The following is a 20,021-nucleotide window of genomic DNA, read 5'->3' on the forward strand; positions in this document are numbered from 1 at the left end:
CACAGCAGCTGAAGACTATCAAATCCGTGGGCACTCTTTAGAGATATATGATCTAATGTGAAAAAATTGCAGATTAATTATCCTTCTTGCAAAATGCTAATTGTTTTAGTATCACACCAGAAAAAATCTACAATTTATTTGGAATCAAACAAAAAACAGTAATGTTAAATACGTCATTACATCATTGTGTTTATTAGAAGCCTACAATTAATTCCTAAGGCTCCTTTGGTCTTAAAAGCTGCATAAAATGAAACAAAAGAATGTTGCTATTAATTTTCAAACAACTGCTTATCTTTCATATCAGTCTGATTTGTGTGAAAAGGAGGCAGTGTTATGAAGTTTAGTGGATATTGTATATTAATTTCATTGTGTTACTGACATTTCTGATAATAAATTCGCATATCCCGTTAAAATTATGTTAAGATTTGAAGGTTTTTGCTCAGTGGTGTGTAACTTTAGGTCACTGTTGAAGAAGTTGCAAAGTGTCTTCTTAACAAAAGATTCTTTAAGAAAAACAATAGCAATAACGAGGAAAACAATCCGAAACTGAGAGCCCCCCTCAAATAGAAATCCTTTGGACTCTTAGTGTGTCATTAATATGCATGTGTTTTCACGCATGGAATTTATGTGAATATTCAAGATTAAGAATTCAGGTTTAGCTAAAGGAAAATAGTAAAATCCTAAACTTTTCTTAAATAAGAACAATTATGAGTGATGCCATATTCACTCTAAAAGGTAGATAAAAGGCATTAATATTATCATCTTTACAGTTTCTATGATCCATTTATCTTTGTTGCTCCTTGGTTTCTATGTTCCAGCTGCTTTGGTGTTCTCAGTGTGTGGTTTGTATGCGCATTCTAGTACAGATGGAGGTTAGGATCCTTCTTATTATTCTATAACTTTAGCATAGATTTTAAATGATTGAAACATTGAGCACATCTTCATTAGCCAGGGAAGCAAAGTTAAAACACAGCCTTTCCACCTGCTGACTTAAAAAACTCCCATTGAATTAATGTTACATTAACCAAAGTCGATTGTGGCAACACACTAAAAATATTTTGAGATGGTTGAAATCTACTGTTATTACCAGAGTTGCTTCCTAGATCGCTTAGAGAACAGGAAATTTAAATCGACCAACACTTAGACACCATGTCTTTTTTAATACTTAATTTAAGATTAAATATAATTTGGTATACAGTAAGAAGAGCTAACAATATGGACCATACATCGCTTAATGTCATTTAATAATAGCATAACATTTAACATTGGAAGTCAGCCCTTTCAGAGTGCTAAGAGCCAGACATCGTACTATTCTTTTACAAATAATGATGTGTTTAATCTTCGTAACAACTCCCTGAAGTAGGTATCTAGTTATCCCAAGAGTGACATGCCCAAGGTCACCCAGCTAATCAGAGGTGAAGCCAAGATTTAATCCCAGGGGTCTGGCATCAAAATGCTTGTTCTCATCCACTCAGCTCTGCTGACAAATGCCTGGTGGGCACCTCTAGGTACCAGGTCTGGTGCCAGGTGGAGCCTTGTCAAGAGAAAATGCTTTATTTTTGTGAATTTATAATTTTCTTCTTATAGTTGAAGCTTAAACCTATTTTGAGTTTAAGTGACACATCTTGAGATTTCATTTCATTAAAGGACTTCATTTTAAAAATCTACATTTTGTGTCATTTTTAGACTGAAAGTTAACAGCTTTCTTTGGCAACATTAGGTATCTCATGAACATTCACCATTTTTTCCTGGACAATGTTGTTACTGTTGATATGGACGTTAAAAACAATAAAAGAGGTCCTTGTCCAACTTGACAAAATTAACCATTTTCAGAACATTTGGGAAAGTCCATGTGCCCCATTCTTTTCTCTTTCCCTAATATATTTTAGTGACTCATGTAAGGGCACTGTTTGCATTCATTTATCCCTCCCTACATCCATTCACTTATTCAACCAACTCTCTTCTAAAATGTACAGGATTGGGATAAAAGCACATGTCCATTCTTTGTCCCACCCAGACAGAGCTATCCTTTGGACACTTTCAGTACTAGTCACTGCACATCACCAACAATCTGCTCTCAAGATAGAATGAGGGAGGAGGTTGTTCCTATCCCTGGAAGCAAGTTTGGGACTGTTTGGCCAGGGAACCCTGAGGTCTCAGAGAATGGGCTAGAAGTGGGGAGGAGACACAGAGACTCGAGGTGGGCGGGCACCTCCTCTTGGCTCCATGGACTCCTTACCCACTGAGTGAAGCAGGAAAAGAGAAAAAGTGAGGTCCAGGGCAAAGCCCTTGGTTGCCCAAGACTATAGGTTTTGCTGCATTCTACAAATGTTTATTCAGTGTAGACTCTGTACCAGATTCTGTTCTAGGCACTGGATTGCACTCAAACAAAACAGACCAAATCCTTATGTCTAGTAGAAATGGACATCATTTCTTATACACAGAATTTTATGCTTCCTATAGTATCATGCTATGGCAGATGTATGATTGTTCACATGTGTATTTGCTCAGAGTCTCCTTTGTATAAAGTCCTGCATTAGAAGGAAAATACAAGGACCCTTTAGAGAGACTCAGAGACAATGGGAAATTGCTATTGCTTCTTGTCTGTCAGAGTGAAGTTCTCAATTTTGCTGTGATAGAACACAAGTAAGTCCATCTTACATCCTGATTTTAACAGTTCACTCAACAAACTTATTGGCAGCCACACTTGAACTGAATTGTTAAAATTATAGCACAAACCAGGTTACTTCCTGGGCATTCAAGGCTCAATATGTCCAGAGGGATTTTTTCCCCCCATGTGGATTGTGTGATTCACAGAGCTGTAGGAATCTGAGTTTACTATGAGCTCTTCTTAAGACTTATGACTTGTATGAACTGAATAAGTCTTATGGGACCTCCTTTCTTTCACTGAGAAATGAGAAGTTAGATAAAGTAGTCCCTATGTTCCTCTCAGATTCAAGAGTAGAAATCATCTGGACCTCCACCTTGGAAAGGGAATGTGTTCCCCATCCACTCTTGGTCAGTGATGAAAAGAAAACATTAAAAAGCAGTTGGTGAGATGCACTGAAGCTTCCCTTGTCATGAGCTCAGTTTTTCATCACACCTAAAGGGTAGTGCAGAAATGCAAGATTTGTGCAGCTTCCCATGTTATTTGAGTATATCTGGGTGGGCCAGGTAATCCTACTAATGAATGTCTACCTGACTTTAATGCTTTCATTATGGCTTAATTTGGAAAGTAACATCACATTAAAGCGCTTACAAGTTAAATGCTTCTCCATAATGATTTGTGGGATCCCAGAAGAGGCCTGATCCCAGAACAGAGGCCATGCCAATGTTCTTGCAGCAATCACAGTAGCAGAACTGAAAGAAAGGGGAAGAGGGATAGAAAGAGAGGGGTCTTCAGTTGAGTTTATATCTAGCATTGACCAAAGGGGTTCTGTAATACAATTTTATTTGAGGATTTAGCATTTAAACATTTGCCACTTCATGTGGTTGGTTAAATACGTTTAGGCAACTGAGGCCATTTATATGGCCAGAAAGTTTCCTGATCTGCTTGCTTCTCAAATCATTCTTTAAATTTCCAACAAAAAGCTTTTACTTTTCTTCTTTAAGTCATGAACGGTTCTGTCCCATAGGAATCAGTTCAAACTGGCTGTCCCTCATTGATATCCTTCTACTCTCCACTTCTGACAAACTATCTGCCTCTCACATCTTCTGCTATATTGCAGTGTTGTGCTATTGAGCACTTCTAATGTGGCTAGTATGCCTGATGAATACATTTTTTTTATTTTACTTAATGTTAGTTCATTCAAATTATGTTTAAAGAGCCACATGTGATTAGTGGCTACTATATTGGACAGCATAGCTGTGTGGAATCATATTTCACCATTTATATCCTGTCCATCCAGATAGGAAGGTCAAACATTACGCTATTTCTCTTTAAATCTCCACAAAATTTAGCACAGTTATGTACATATATTAAATGTAGGTGCTTGATGATTATGCTTGTATTTTTAAAAGATCGTAAGGAGTTAATTACCATTAAATATAGAGGTAAGAACTCTAATTTTAGAGCCTTTGAACTCTAAACTAGATAACTGTCCCCTCTAACCTTTACTCCTCTATTATTATAAGAAATTTTATTTAGTGTCTCCCATTCTGAGATACTGTGCCAGATTTTGAGGACACAGCCATGTGCAAGGTGGTCAGGATCCTTGTCCTCATAAACTTTGCAGCTTAGGAAGTGAATAGAAAATTAACCAAGTAGTTAGTTGTTGGTTATGTCTTAAGTGAATCTGGTTAAAAAGGTCCAATGTACAGGGACGCCTGGGTGGCTCAAGTGGTTGAGCATCTGCCTTGGGCTCAGGGTGTGATTCTGGGGTCCAGGGATTGAGTCCCACATTGAGCTCCCTGTGAGGGGCCTGCTTCTCCCCCTGCCTGTGTCTTTGTCTCTCTCTCTCTCTCTCTGTCTCTCATGAATAAATAAATAAAATCTTTAAAAGAAAAAAGTTTCAACGTACAGAAGTACTGAATCCAGACGGTCCTGAGGTCACATTAAGTCTTTAGATCCATGCCAAAGTAGGTAGATACTTATAATTGATATAGATACTTCTATATCAGAGAACTTTTTTTTTTTTTTGTTACTTCCTGAATCGGAGTTAAGAAATTTCATTTTATTTTATAAAGTTTGTTTATTTAAGTAATCTCTACACCGGGCAGCCTGGGTGGCTCAGCAATTTAGTGCCGCCTTCAGCCCAGGGCCTGATCCTGGAGTGCGGGGCTCGAGTCCCACATCGGGCTCTCTGCATGGAGCCTGCTTCTCCCTCTGCCTGTCTCTGCCTCTCTCTCTGTGTCTCTCATGAATAAATAAATAAAATCTTTAAAAAAAATAAAAATAAATAGTAATCTCTACACCCAACATGGGGCTAAAGCTCACAACCCAAAGATCAAGAGTCACATGCTCTTTCAACCAAGCCATCGAGGTGCCCCAGAGTTAAGTAATTTTAATTACTATGGCCTAAGCCCTAGATATTGGCATAATGACTTATTTTACAAAAAAGAATTCCAATTGATGCCACTTCTTTAGAAAACAATATGTCAATATGCATCAGGAATTTTAAATGTTGATGTTCTTTGACTTAGCAATTAGATTTCTAAATGCCTTGTCAAAGGAAGAAATCTTAAATATTGAGGAAGAAAAAGCTTTATGGACAGAATATATCCATTTCAGTGTATTGTATAATTGTAAAAATAACAACCTGTAAACTCAATAATAAGGAATTGGTTAAGAAATCTAAGGTATATTTTTGATGAACTTTTATACATTTCTAAAATGATAAATATGAAAAACATGATGATAATGAAAAATGTAATACAAATGTTTTAAGTTAGTTTAAAAATACAGGACATAAAATTTTATATGTAGTCTGATTATAATTTTATAACTTTTTAATAAAAAGAAATGAGTGAAAACCATCCCCAAAAAGGTGTATGGTAAAAAAGACAATTTTTGGAGAGGGATATATAAATATAAATAATAAAATGTCCTCTATTTTTATACTCACAAACTTATTCTAAAACACAGGAACAATTAGCATTGATATTTGTAACTTATTTGAAGATTATGTATTAATTTCTTATGCCTGCTATAACAAATTATCACAAACTTGGGTTAAAGCAACTTTTTCAAAAAAAATAAATAAATAAAAAATAAAGCAACTTTTTCCCTCACAAACCTGGAAGCCAGAAGTCCCAAATTAGTATCACTGTGTTGAAATCAAGGTATTAACAAGGCCAAGGACTCTGCAGGCTCTAAGGGAAAAATCCATCCTTTGCCCTGGTAACTGCTGACGTTGTTGGTTTGTGGCCTTATCACTCTAATCTCTCCTTCCTCCATGGTTATGTTGTCTTCTCCTCTTCTGTAGGGCCAAATCTTTCTCTGCCTTCTCTTATAAAACACTGGTGATTACATTCAGGGCCCACTCCAGTAATTCAGGATAATCTCTCCATCTCAAAATCCTTCACTTAATCACATCTGCAATCTCTCTCTTTTTTTTAAGATTTTATTTATTTATTCATGAGAAACACAGAGAGAAAGGCAGAGACAAAGAGGGAGAAGCAGGCTCCTCATAGGGAGCCCGATGTGAGACTGGATTCCTGAAGCCCGGGATCACACCCTGAGCTGAAGGCATATGCTCAACCGCTGAGCCACCCAGGCATCCCATGCATCCCATCATATTTTTGCATATAAAGTAGCATATACATGTTTGAGGGATTAGTACATGAATATCTTTATTCAATCTACCACAAATTATAATGGACTGACCTTTGTTTTGCAAATCTTACTGAGGCCTTGACCAAACAACTAAATAAATACTCATTTGAGCATAAAGAGATTGTATGGTAATGATGGAACTTCAGGACCTAGTCTCATGAGATAATTTTGAGTAGGGGGCCATTCTATTATCTGTTATCTGCTGAATCATACTGTGCAAATTATCTCTTACTCTACTTATATGTAAGGGAAATCTTGAATATTTATATTCTCTCACTTTAGATTTAAGAATACAAGAATTTTGGCTATAAATATATGGAGAATTGGAAACCTAGAATTAACTAGCTAGATTTTTAAATATAATCCAAGTTAGTTCATTCATTCATTAGTAAGTGGGCAGAGTATGTCCTATAGACCAGACTCTGAGTCCTGGGAAATCAACTTCCTATTTCCTCCACACTGACCTCTTCCACTCCATACACTATACACCCTTCAAGAATACTCAGTGACTCTCTGGTTAGTTCCTTGTAGTACCTTGTATAAACCCCATGATTGATCACCCTGGTCACTTGTGTCTCTGGTACTTATTCCATCAGTCCATCCTCTCACCAAACTGAGACTCTACGGGGATAGAAATGTGTCAGTTCCTGGATTTCTAGCACCCAGCAGCATAAATGTGAAAATGTGTTGGGTGGTGCTCCCCAAAACTGACTTTAGGCAAAAGATCCTTGTTATTTAATTACATTTGTAAGCTTCCTATTGATATTTATTCTTTTACCAGTGCTCTCATATCTCATCATTTCATTTCTCTAGAAAACTGTTTTTGACTTTTCCATTTGGATCCTTAACTGTTTCTTCTTTCCCTCTCAGTTACCTGGTTCTTCATTTTTCTCTTCTGTTTTTCAGGATTTTTGTTTGATGCCAAACTAGAATGTGACTCACAATAGACCATCTGTAGATCTTAAAAGCTGTTTGGAAAAATATTTCTGAAGAGGAATTACTTATGAAAGCTATCACTCACTTCCTCATGACTATAATCTCTGTGGACTCATCCTGAGTAGTGATATATGATAACTAAAGTCCATCCCATGATTCCCTGGGAAGCTGTACTGTATCACCTTTAGATCACGCAATTGAGGTCCATCATTTTAATGCCAATATTTTTGAAGAGCTATCATCCCTGCCTCTAAGAGCATTTCTTAAAGAAATCAGAGAAGTTTGCCATTGCATAAACCAGCGGGTGGACATTAAAGGAAGTATAGGACAGAACAGGAGCTGATGATCAGTACGCAGCATATCCACTGAGCTCATTTGACCAGAACTTTGCTACATGGCTATACCGAAATGCAAACAAATCTTGTCTTTAGCTGGGTAGCCATGTGCCCATCCAAAAACTGATTACTACTGAAGGAAAGGAGAATTATTTGGAAGATAACGATTCCTTCCTGATGTGGATGAATAGAAGTAATCAAGAGCTTTACATGGTGAAATATTTTAAGCAAAAGAATTGGCTAGACATAACAAGGACTGGGAAATGAAAGGCTATAGATATAAATCACTCTCTTCTAGCTAGAACTCTGTGCTTTTACTCAAAGAATCATGTATTTTGCAGTTATTATATGATACCTAAAGATTCTATTCTTTCTACATTTTTTGAAATGGCATTTGTTTTCTTTTTCATTATCCCAAACACTCCTGAGTTTGACTCAGGTCATGATCTCAGGGTTGTGAGATCAAGCCCCTTTTATGGCTTTATGCTCAGTGGGAATCTGCTTGAGATTCTCTCCCTCTCTCTCCCTCTCTCTCTGTCTCTCCCTCTGCTCCTCTCCTGCTCCCTCTCTTTCCTTTCCCAAATAAATAAATAAAATCTTAAAAAAATAAAATTCAACCATCCTTTAAAGATTCCCTACCCCTTAAAAGTTTCTTTCAATGATACAAATCTCATTTTACTTACTTTCATTAGCTGTACTGTTGTACTTCTATTGAGAGTGCCATTTTAAAAAATATTGTATTGTTTTTTTTAAAGATTTTATTTATTTATTCATGATAGTCACAGAGAGAGAGAGAGAGAGAGAGAGAGAGAGGCAGAGACACAGGCAGAGGGAGAAGCAGGCTCCATGCAGGGAGCCCGACGTGGGATTCGATCTTGGGTCTCCAGGATTGCGTCCGGGGCCAAAGGCAGGCGCCAAACCGCTGCGCCACCCAGGGATCCCTGTATTGTTTTCAAAAAACTTACCCTGATATATAATTTTTGCTTCTTATTAAAATGCAGCACCTTTCCTGAAGGCAGAAGCCCTCTAACCTCTTTTGGATTCCCTATAGTGCCTAGCATAGAGTTGGGGAGAAAGAGCAGGCACTCAATAGACAGTTGTTCATTTGTCTTATTTGCACAAAAAATCAATACAAGAACTTTAGAGAGCTTATCTCTCAAAGAGCTAAGATACCAAACCTAACCTATCAGGCCCAGATATGTGATAAGTGAAACAGATTTTAGGAATTGCACAGATCACTTGGGGCTCCACTATAAGCAAGTATTGTTCAAAAAAGAATGGATTTTTTTTTTTTACTTGTTTACAAATCTTGCACTTGATAGAGATTTTACTGTAGTTGCAAAGAGAGCTTTGCTTTTACACAAGTATGAAACTCTCTGAGTATGGGAGATAATGATAGGTTTTTAGTGCTGAATATAGATTACTTCTATGTATCTAGAATCTAAATAACCAGGAAGCTCAACCAACTAGAAAAGCAAAACAAAATAGAGCAGGTCAAAGACTTATTTTAAAAAGCAAAGTTGCAAGAGATGTCACATTTGGCTTTATATCCATCTGTATATCCATTTATTTTTCTACACTAAATACATACATATTGCTGGCAATTACCACTAATGTACTATAGGTTTCCACCATATTTCATTAGTGATCTTAAAAAAATAACTTTGGAATATGTTAAAGGGCTTAATTAATTGTCTTCAGCTTAATTAATGATCTTTATCTGAGAGGAATATAATATAAAATTATGGAAATTGTTATGAAATTAGTATTTTCAGTGTAATTTTAGAACAATTTCTCATTCTTAGACATTCCTAGTTATGCAAGATGGAAACGTGATCATAAAGTTTTTTGTGGCCCCTCGTTACCATTTAAATCCAGTTTGTCTTAAGTACCTTGCTAGTTATCAAAATATTGTAAAGAGATAGGGTAAATGAGAATATATGACAGGTGAACAAATTCCAACTATATTTATTAGTTTGTACAAAATATTCCAGGAATAAAGCAGGGTAATGTTAATGTGGAAAATTTGCTTGATGGGGGTAAAGTTATTTAAAATTTAAATCTTAAAAATATACTTATATAGACTATTAAATTTACCTTTAATATTCAGCACAAATTGCAAAATAGATCTAGCTTAAAATATTTCATGCAGTGGTATTGGTATAAGACTAGAGAATTATATTTGATGGTTCCAAGTTTCTTTTAACTTTTATGCAGTATTTAAAATAATTAGCTTGTATGTATGGTACTGGTTTGTTCTCTGTCTAGAGCACTAACACCACACAAAGCTTTAAAACAGTTCAAATCCATGGCAATCTGTTGGGGTATTATTAAATTCCATCTAAGTAGGTAGCTGCTGTTGTTATTAATATTATTATTTATAAGCTACCCATTTCTCTCTCCTATCCTTTTTTTTTTTCAGATATGAGGTACTTAAAGCTAGTCTTACAAACTGCTTTCTATCAAAATCAATGTATGAAATATATTAGCATTCTATATGAATAATGTGCTATTTGCTGTTTCTGAGGAACCATGCAATTTAAAATTAATTATGGATGAATTCTAAGTGGTCTAATCTGTGGCTAGATGACCTTAAAAACTGAAAGTGACCAGTTAAATAAATAAATAGGTCTTCATGCAAAGCAAAGAGATAAAGAGCTTCCCTGACAGTTGTGGGATATGAATCTGATAATTTTTACATGCATGTTTGTTAGGCACTGCTGATTTGAGTCGGAATTTGCTAGAGTATTTATTATTTACTCTATCAGGTCCAAATTATATCTTATATCATATTTTATTAGTATGTTTATTACATTGTTGGAAATGATATAATTGTGTCCTGATAGAATATGAAAAAGACAGTTTGCTCTTCAAATGCAACACATTTAGGTTTGTTTTTATTTTACTATTGGTTTCTAAGAAGGTAAAATAATACCTTTCTGTACAGTCTTGCAGAATTTCTCATAGCCTGCCAACACACTGAAGTTCCATCAAAGACACTGGACTCCAAAAGCATTATCTGAAGTGTTTTTGTTTCCCTACCTTTATGAGATTAATCGAATAGAGCATTTTGGTGAACTGTGTGTCCATTAATCAGACTGAAATTGACATGATCAATCCTGGACCTAGTTTTTGAGGAGAAAGTATATGTCAATTGAAATGTTGAATGATCCTGATTTTTTATCTTTTAGGCTCAGATAAATCCACGAGGGTATTTTTAACTTTGGTCATACTTCTATCCATGGGGTGTAGCTGCTCATAAAGTACCCTAATTAGAATTTTACCTTTAGTGAAAAAGCAGGGTTAATACAAACATTATTTTAAATTAAATAAATTTGCCTTTGAACCTTATTAGCTGCCTTGTAGGGTGTGTTTATGTGTGTGTGTTTTCAAGAAGGTCTTTCCAAAGCCTGAGGTATTTTGTTTTATATGATGTTTCTATTAAAAACACCTAATTGTTCAAGAATACCCTTTTTCACACCGAAGAGAAAAAGGGAAAATATTAAATAGAGATAAATTCTTCAGGGGCCAGAGAGACTGCCTGCAAGCGTTGCATGAATCACTGTCTCCACCTAGTGTAGGCTTTCAAGAATTAAGATTCTGGAGTCCTTAACAATGCTGTAAAGTTCTAATTTATGTTATGCACATGTACAGTCATTACAGCTCGGCCTGCTGGTGCCGTTACAGTTAAGGGTCTGTCAGCTTTTCATTTATAAAATAGAATATTAGGATGTCTATTGCTTTTGCATAAAAGCTCATACTGTGCTGGAGCTCTGAAGTCTAATGGCCTTTGCTCTATGTGAATGTTTATTATAAGTGTAAGTTGAACTTGACCAGCTCCTTTTATAGATGCTCTGATGGGCTGAAGTTATATAGGAACTGAAACCAGAAGAATGAATGTTTATCCTGTCTTGAAAAACCTTAGGATTAAACAGAACGATAAGTTTCTATCCATACAAATATGCTTCTAGAAATTATAAGCATAGGTATAATATGGTCGAAGTTCTATTTTTTAATACTTACACATGATCATTAAATCTCAACCCAACCACTTTGCCAAGATATTGTTTAAATTCAGTTTAGATTCTTTTCTGAAAAGGTTCCCTACCTGCGAGTATGGCTGGCTAGAGATTTAAATGACCTCTCCCTACCCTTTTTGATATTTTCATTCTAGTGTCCTAGAAAACAATAGCCTGGGGCAGCATTTACATATGCTAACGTTTTATCAGGAGGTACAGTCCTAGGTCAGCAAAAGTGGAAGAAAAAAAGGGAATGTGGCATGGAAAGAGGGAAATAAGATACTAGCTGAAGGATTAGGGAGGTGGCCATAGTTTTCTAAGTAATCTCACTTTGGGATGACTTCAACTAGGTTTGTACAACCACTGTGTCTTGGTGAGAAAGGGAAAGGGATTTATTTATTGACTCCTTCTTTTCTCTGGGATGTCAATAATCAATCTGCACCCCTGGAGACATTGACCACCCCCCTATCTCTGGGTTATGTTACTGACCTTCTCAGGGCCTTTTCAGGTCATTGGGGAAGCCAGATCCCATGCTTCATGGTGTATTGTTTTATCTGCATCCTGAAATAGTGGACAGACCTGTTAGATCTGGGAAATGGAGCCACTCTGTCTCCCTATTCAGTGGGTATTAAGGAGGTTATGCCAAAGCCTGGCCCTCACTCAGCTCGCTCAAGGTGGATGAGAGAGTCAGAAGTGGAGAAGATGAACTGACAACACTGGTGGCTGAGGATCTCCACCGAGCATGTGAACAGGGAAACTTAGAGGGGTGAGTGAACTTGAAGAGACACAGGAGCTGGACCCAGGTCTATCTACCTCTTGCTCTACTCCAATCTACCTCACCTCTAATGATAACCAGATCTCATAAGGAAACAAGATGCCCTCAAGTCTGTCTCAAGAGGGGAAGTGACAATTCAGCACTTCAACGAGGTTATCTGTTGCATTCTTCTAAAACGACTTTCAAAAGGTTAGCAAATTAAGTCTCAGTCCCCCATGCTGACCTTAAGACTAATTGATAGGCATTAACTCCCTCCTCCTCCACCCATTCTAGATCTCTCTTATTCTTGTTCAGCACTTTGCTTAGTCTGAGTTACTTTATCCAAGACTTTATCCCTGAGAGGTCTCAGCTCTTGATTTCCCTGCTATTACCAGACTGACTGCTACAATTGGCCATTTGCTCTTTTCACTCCGGTTGGAAGCACTAAGTTGATGCCCCCAAGGTCCTTGAGTTTCAGACTTCTGCTCCCTCCTTGCCTCCACTGTGTAGGAGAAAACCTTGCTCATAATGGTAATCAAGATCAGTTCTCCAATCAAAAGAGTCACTCCTTTATTGACCTTCTGATCTACTTGACCTTCTGATCTACTAGCACAAGGAGCCCAAAGTGGCTCGGGAGTCAGTGGGAGACTTATTGTATTTTATGGAAGAAGTGATCCCACAGTGAAAATTAGCACTCTAACCCCCAAAAAAAGCCTGCTTTTGGAAACAGGAGCACAAATTTTAAAATTGGCCATAAGGAGTGATGGTAAGAAGGGCCAATCCTCCCTCTACCCATTGGTTTCTGAACCCACACATTCCAGCTATTGAGGACACAACACACATATTGCTGGAATCACTGAATATTACTGATCCTTTAGGATAGCACCTGAAACCTGCAAAGTGTTTCCTCAACCTTAGTTAAGACTTTCAGGCCATTTCTTCATTCTATCAAGTGAGCTGCTTTTAAGTAATAAAGAACAATGTAAGACAGGTGCATCCTATGGCTTCCTGTTATACCTCTTTTGCTATAAAATGGGTCCCTTATGTATAAACATTTTCATGGGCACAATGGTCATTCTGTCCACTTGGTTGTTAAGAAACTCTTCTGTGATGGATGCTCTCTAGTGGGCATGAACATGAGAAAATCCACATGCTTTGTGTCCTCTCTGTAGGTTCATCTTCATACCTTTTGCTCAGAATTTCATATTCTTGATTTTCCAGTTTTGCTTTTTGGAAGTTCCTGAACAACAGGCCAAATCATTGATCACTCTCCATGAATAAATGTATATCCATGCTCTGATTATCTATACCTTTCTACAAAGTAGACGATCAAGTGTGCTACTCACGACTCTCCCTGACAGGACAATTTCTTTTCAACACTATTCTTCAAAGCCACACCCAAGTGGGACTGTAACATAGCTGTAGTCCCCTTACGACCAGCACTGACATATCATACTGACTGCTTTGTGAACCAGGCTTGAATCCTTTTTTCAAATGGCTATAGAGAAATCTCCTTGAGGACATATGTGTATGTTAAGGGAGAAGAATCATTGCAATAGATTAATGTCTTGTGGCTTGGCTTGAGCCTGATCCTGCATGTACCTCTTCCATTGTATAATAGAATGTAGTTGCATTTGTCTTGCCTTATGACATGAAGGATATGACTATGCCCAGTTCATTATGGGTGGTCCAGATTTCATAGTCACTTGATGATACAATGCTCTAGTTCTCGGTCTCAAGAAAAGCTTTTCACTACACCAGGAATTATTTTTCAAAAACAGAGTTGTTTCCTATTGCAGAGTATGATCTTGCTCTAGAATGCCAGGGTCTATACTGCAATATGAGTATGGAGCTTACTAGAGATTTGACACAGCATCCTCAGCACTTTAGATACCTCCAGGCCCATTGAATCTGCCAAGTCATACCATCCAGGAGACAGGGAAGCTTGTACTACCACCTGGACCTACTTCAGATTCCTGTCATGCTCTGAACCCCTGTTGAAATTGACAGCCTTCTCCGATATCTGGTAAAAGAGTCAGAGCAGTGTTTCTGAAGTGTGGTACATGTTGTTTCTAAAACCCAAAAGGACCCATCAGTTCAGTGTCTTTTGTTGTTGATGCAGTAAGAGGTACAAAATGTAACAACTTGACCTTTATTTTAGAGGAATATCCTTACCTATATCACACCAATGGACATCTGAAAACTTCATTGATGTAGCAAGCCCTAGATTTTCATGGGATTTATTTCCCACCCTCTGGCAAGCAAGAGGAGACTAACAATTTTGGCTACTAATAGGAGAGAAAACCAAGAGAGTGTGATTTCATGGAAATTAAGGAAGCGAAGTCAAGTCAAGAAAGTATTTAAGTTAAAAATGATCTTTTGTTAGACATTGCCATTCAGGTGTATCTTAAGAAATGACTTTTAACTTTGGTAATGTGAAAATCCTGACAGGGTGGTTTTAAGTGGAGTTTCAGAGGTAAAAATCTAATTGAAATTGGTCTAAGAGAAAAGGATAGAAGAGGAGATGAGTCTTTTAAGGTATTTGCTATAAAGCAATACAAAAACAAGACAATAACTGGAGATGGATGAGGGGTGTAGAAAAGTTTCTTTCTTTTTTTTTTTTTAAGCTATAAGACTGTCAGATATTATGCAGATGTAATGACTCAGAGGACAGGAAGATTAATAGTGCAGGACAAGAGCAAAGTCCTAGATGAGAGAGGTTAAGGATCTAGGCCACAAGCAGAAGTTTTGACCTTAGACTGGAGCACAGACTGCTCCACTGTAGCAGAAAGACAGGCAAAGTATAGGAGTCTAGAGGGAGGGGGTTTGAAAAATTTGCTGATGGGAGGATGAGGAAGGTCTCTTTTGAACACTTGTATTTTCTCAGTGAAATAAGATCTCCAGCAGCACTGAGCAATGGATGGCAGGGCATGGGAGATTTAACAAGAAGGAAATGGTGTGCTTCTCAGAGGCCTGGAATCACTGGACTGGAGGAAGGCAAAGGGATGACTCAGAGGTCCTAAGAGCTCCCTTGAGGTTTGTGGTTGTCCATTTAAAAATAGTGGTTGTCAGCATTGTTGTATCTGATGCACTCTTTGTATAACAAATATTTTGTTCTGATCCTCTACTATCCTGAAATTAAAATTCATAGTTAAGATAACCTACATACCAATATAATTTTGAAAGAAATGCCTGTCTAGTAATAATAATGATAGTAAAAGAAAATAATTTTAAAATAAAAGTAATATATATTTCAATATAAATTCTCAGTACATCTCTATTGGACAGCATGAGTAAGTTTGCAGGTTCTTTTTCCAATGTGTAGTATCAGCTAAATGTGTGGACTACAAATGCCAAATAATACAGTTGTGTCATATTGGTGACTCAAAACCCATGAATGGTAGTGTCGTCAGTGATAGAATTTTTCCAAAAGATGAAATGACACATGAAGCATCAAACAAATTTTCCTTCTTTGAGGGATTTGAGGGAGTTGCACTCCTAGAAAATTTAATATGTATTATAGTCACACAAAAATGCTGTGCTTATTATAAAATTTAGTTTGATTTTAGACTCTGATAAATAGCTATTCACCTAACATGAATGTTCACAGGGAAATTTGAAAGTCTGTGGAATTCAGGACAAACTTTCTTTGTGTAGGACACTCCCATAGTTTGAAGGACATTTGGCATTCGTTCCCTGCCAGTTGAAATGACAGTAATGTCCTCCAATCCAACCAAAATCTCCTCAGACTCTCACAGCACTCTGTAATATAGCCACACTGCCTCTTACTTTCATTGTTCCCTGTTGATTTATTGTCATTCCATTCATATTTTCTTATGTGTGTTTTTCTACCCAGTGTTCCACTGTTGAGGTATTCTATACCTACAGCAGGTAAAGAATTGGACCAGGGTTGCATTCTATTTCTTTAAATTGACTACAAAGAAGGAAGAATAGGGCAATGGATCAGGACAAGAAGGTGGCTGTAGTGCTGGAAGAGTAGGGCAATGGGTCAGTATAAGAGGGTGGCTGTAATGCTGGACCTTGAATCCTAACTAGGTATAGAGGGAAGAATAGACCTGGCAGGGAGGTATGGAATGTGACAAGATGGTAGAAACAATGGTTTGGAGCATCTGGTAGAGTGAAGAATTGTTAGAGTGGGCTATTTAAATATGTGAACTAGAGAAAAGGGAGATGGTGATGAGAAGGGCTTCTTGCAATTGAGATTTTAGAAGTGGTACAGTTATTTGTAATGGCCACTTTGAGTCTGTGTCCATGGGAAGGGTAGCTGATATGAGATGGAGTTAAGATCATTGGAGGCACTATGAGGCTGGGGGGATTCTCTACTTAGATATATATTTTTAAGCAGTTTATTTATGTATTAAAGATTCTATTATTTATTTATTTATTTATTTATTTATTTATTTATTTATTTATTTATGAGAGACACAGAGAAAGAGGCAGAGACATCGTCAGAGGGAGAAGCAGGATCCCCTTGGGGAGCCCAATGTGGGACTCCATCCCAGGACCCCAGGATCACGCCCTGAGCCAAAGGCAGATGCTCAACCATCAAGCCACCCAGGCGTTGGGTCTACTTAAGTATTTAAAAGATGTTGAATGATTACAGGAGCAGAGGGCGAGAGAACAAAAGCAAGCCAGGATAGTAAAATCTTCAATAAATGAGAGGGAAGGCTACAGAAGAACTGATATGAATGTAGCAAGAAAGGATAATAGCTCAGACATGATTTCGCCAAGAAGAGAAATGTAATACAGGGGCTATTAGCCCTGGCTTGTAAAGCCCTGGACTTGGTTCCACCTGGTTCCGTGTTGGTAAGGAACAGGTCTTTCCTGCCGCCCCAGCCCTTACTGCCCAGGCCCCAATAATTCCCATCAAGCTTATGCAAGATTGATTACTGCAGATGGTTCTGATAGGGCTGGGCTCCTTCGGAAAACTTGTAGGCTCAGATGACCATCATATATGTTAGAAAGTATAAGTGATGGGCTGCTTCTTATATTCTCACTCATGAATCAATGATTTATTTGTTAATAAATGTCCATCATTTCATTTCTAGGCTCAGTATGATTTAGCTATCTATATATAGTGATTATTCTCTTGCCATAATGTTATATTTTATTGGTTAATACTGATTTTGCAATTTTACATCTTTAATTTTAAGTAAAATTGCTGTATTACTTCCTAAATTACCAGTGATAGACTTTATCATGAAGCTTATCTCTCCTTTGTGGAATAAATTAACTAGTTTTCTATATCTTTGTGGTTTAAAATACTTTATATAGCATGAAAATGATCTTTTCCATGACCTGTGAAGTTATGTGAACGAGAGCATGTTTTTTTATTTTCTGTCTCAAATCTATGAGGTTTAAAAATAAATTCATTTATTTCATCAGAAATTTTGCATTTATTATTACATGTTCATAATATACTCTTTCAAATGTTTATAATATACTCTTCAATCTTTTCTATGCTAAATATTTAGCTCAGTTTCCCTATTTAGCTCAGTTTCCCTATTTCCCTAAATATTTAGCTCAGGGAAATAGGAAATTCCCTATTTCCCTATTTTCCCTTTTCTATGCTAAATATTTAGCTCAGTTTCCCTATTTAGTTTGTATTATATTAATCTAGATTTTTTTGCAAGAGATTTGCTACTTTCTTTTTATTTCAAAAACGTTTCTTTGAATCATTCTGATGTTCTATTTTCTGATTTATTTATTTCTATTTGAATATTATTTCCTTTCATCTATTTTCCACGGGACAATTTTATATATACTTTAAAATAATTGACTTGAATGTTTATTAGGTTCTCAATTTCACTTTTAATAAAAAAGAACTTAACATTATGGATTTATCTTTGTAATTGTAGGTTATGTTTTCATAATTCTTATTTTCATTGCTTTCTAAGCCACTATTGATCGTATTACTTTTTTCTTTATATGATATAATAGTATTTGGGGAGAGAAAATATGTTTTTTTAAATGACGTGATTGCAGTTGCAGAATTTAAACTTCTATTTATATCCAATTTTAATCTATCCATTTTCCACAAAGTGTGGCTTGTTCAATTTTCATTTTAAAACTATATTTAAGTTTACATTGTTAGTATGTGACAAATATTATAAATGTTCCAAGAATTGTTGAGGAAGATATTTTCTGTTAGTAGGCTACAATGTTGATAAATAGTCATATTTATATTTGTTATATTAGTCTGATAGTTTATATCCTTATCTGTTACTCTAGGAAAATTTACCTGGGGGTTTATAATCTGTTGGTCTTGTAATGATGTCTCTCTCAATAATTGTGTTTATGTCAGTTTCTCTTTGAATGTCTAAAAGGTTTTTTGCTTGATTTTTTCTTAGTGTTGTTATTTATGTCACTGTTATTATAAATTGGTTATTTACTTTGACTTTTGCCTAACATTCCACTGTTATGACATTGCCAATTTTTCCTGATTTTTAAAAATTGATTCTTTTGTTTTAAAATTGCCTTTTTTGATGTCTCTTGTACACAGCAAATGATCAGATTAACTCAAACTGAGTCTTTGCCTAGTACATAAATTTGTCTCTTATTTTGTTTTAGGTGGGCCATAAAACATGAAGGAACTAATAAGCCGGGCCAGTGGAAACATTCCAGGGTTGAAAATCCTCTCTGGAACAAGCTTACCTACATGTGGCCAGTTCTTCCCAGTGGCCAACTTAATGAGGTTGTATCTTTTAGCATAAGAGTTGGTGAGATTTCCTTTCAGGCCCAGCATGGGCTCAATTTTTCTGAAACTTTCCATGAATCTTTTGAATTACAGTTGTTAGGTGCAAGAGATCAATTAATTCTGGTTTTGTACCAATTCATTAGAAAGATATGTTCAAGTTTTCCATTATGAAAATGAACTTATTTCATCTTGTAGTCTGTCAAATTTTACTTGATGTATTTTGAAATTTAGTTCTTAGACACACACATCTTTAGAAATATTATTTCTCCCTGGTGAATTGAAACATTTATCATTATGGAGAGACTCTCCCTAGCTCTAGTAGAATAAATCTCAGTTATGCAGTACTAATAGAAATATCCCAGGTGGAGCAACTGGGTGGCTCAGCCGTTCTTCATCTGCCTGGCTTGAGTTGTGACCCTAAGTTCCTGGGAGGAGTCCTGCATTGGGCTCCCTGCTCAGTGGGGAGTCAGCTTCTCCTTCTGTTTCTCCCTCTCCTTGTGTTCTCTCTCTCTCTCTCTCATAAATAAACAAACAAATAAAATCTTAAAGAAATATGCCAGCTACTTATTATTATTATTATTACTTGCTTAATATATCTTCTTTCCATCCTTTTACTTTCTATACTTGTATATTCTTCTGTTCTAGGAGGATCTCCAATAATTAGCATATAAGTTCGTATGGAAACAATTATCTGACAATCTTTATCTCTAAATTAAAGGATTTGGTCCTTTCTATTTATTGCCATAACAAATATTTTGGATTTTTATTTGCTTTCTATTTCTCCTGGCTTTCCTGTGTTTCATTTTTCCTCTGTTCTTATTTCTTTTAGACTGATTTTTTTCTCATTACATTTTTCCTCTCTACTAGTTTGGAAATTATATACTCCATTTCCATTCTTTTTCATTATTCCTCTGAGTCTTTCACCTTACATATGTAAATGATCAAAATCTGAAATGAACAAATGTATTTACTCTTCTCCTAAATA

General features: G+C 36.4%; 1 protein-coding gene across 23 annotated transcripts in view; it reads left to right on the plus strand.

Annotated features, from left to right (window-relative positions):
- The window catches only part of DCDC1 (doublecortin domain containing 1), a 482,774-nt gene that overhangs the window by 348,444 nt on the left and 114,309 nt on the right, over positions 1–20,021 (plus strand). For all 23 annotated transcript variants that reach the window (XM_038563136.1, XM_038563134.1, XM_038563146.1 and 20 more), the window contains one exon: positions 18,910–19,033. In XM_038563136.1, coding sequence (XP_038419064.1) covers positions 18,910–19,033 — 124 coding nt within the window. The remainder of the gene's footprint in view (positions 1–18,909; positions 19,034–20,021) is intronic.

Source organism: Canis lupus, chromosome 18 (genome assembly GCF_011100685.1).
Source record: "Canis lupus familiaris isolate Mischka breed German Shepherd chromosome 18, alternate assembly UU_Cfam_GSD_1.0, whole genome shotgun sequence".
NCBI classification, from domain to species: domain Eukaryota; kingdom Metazoa; phylum Chordata; class Mammalia; order Carnivora; family Canidae; genus Canis; species Canis lupus.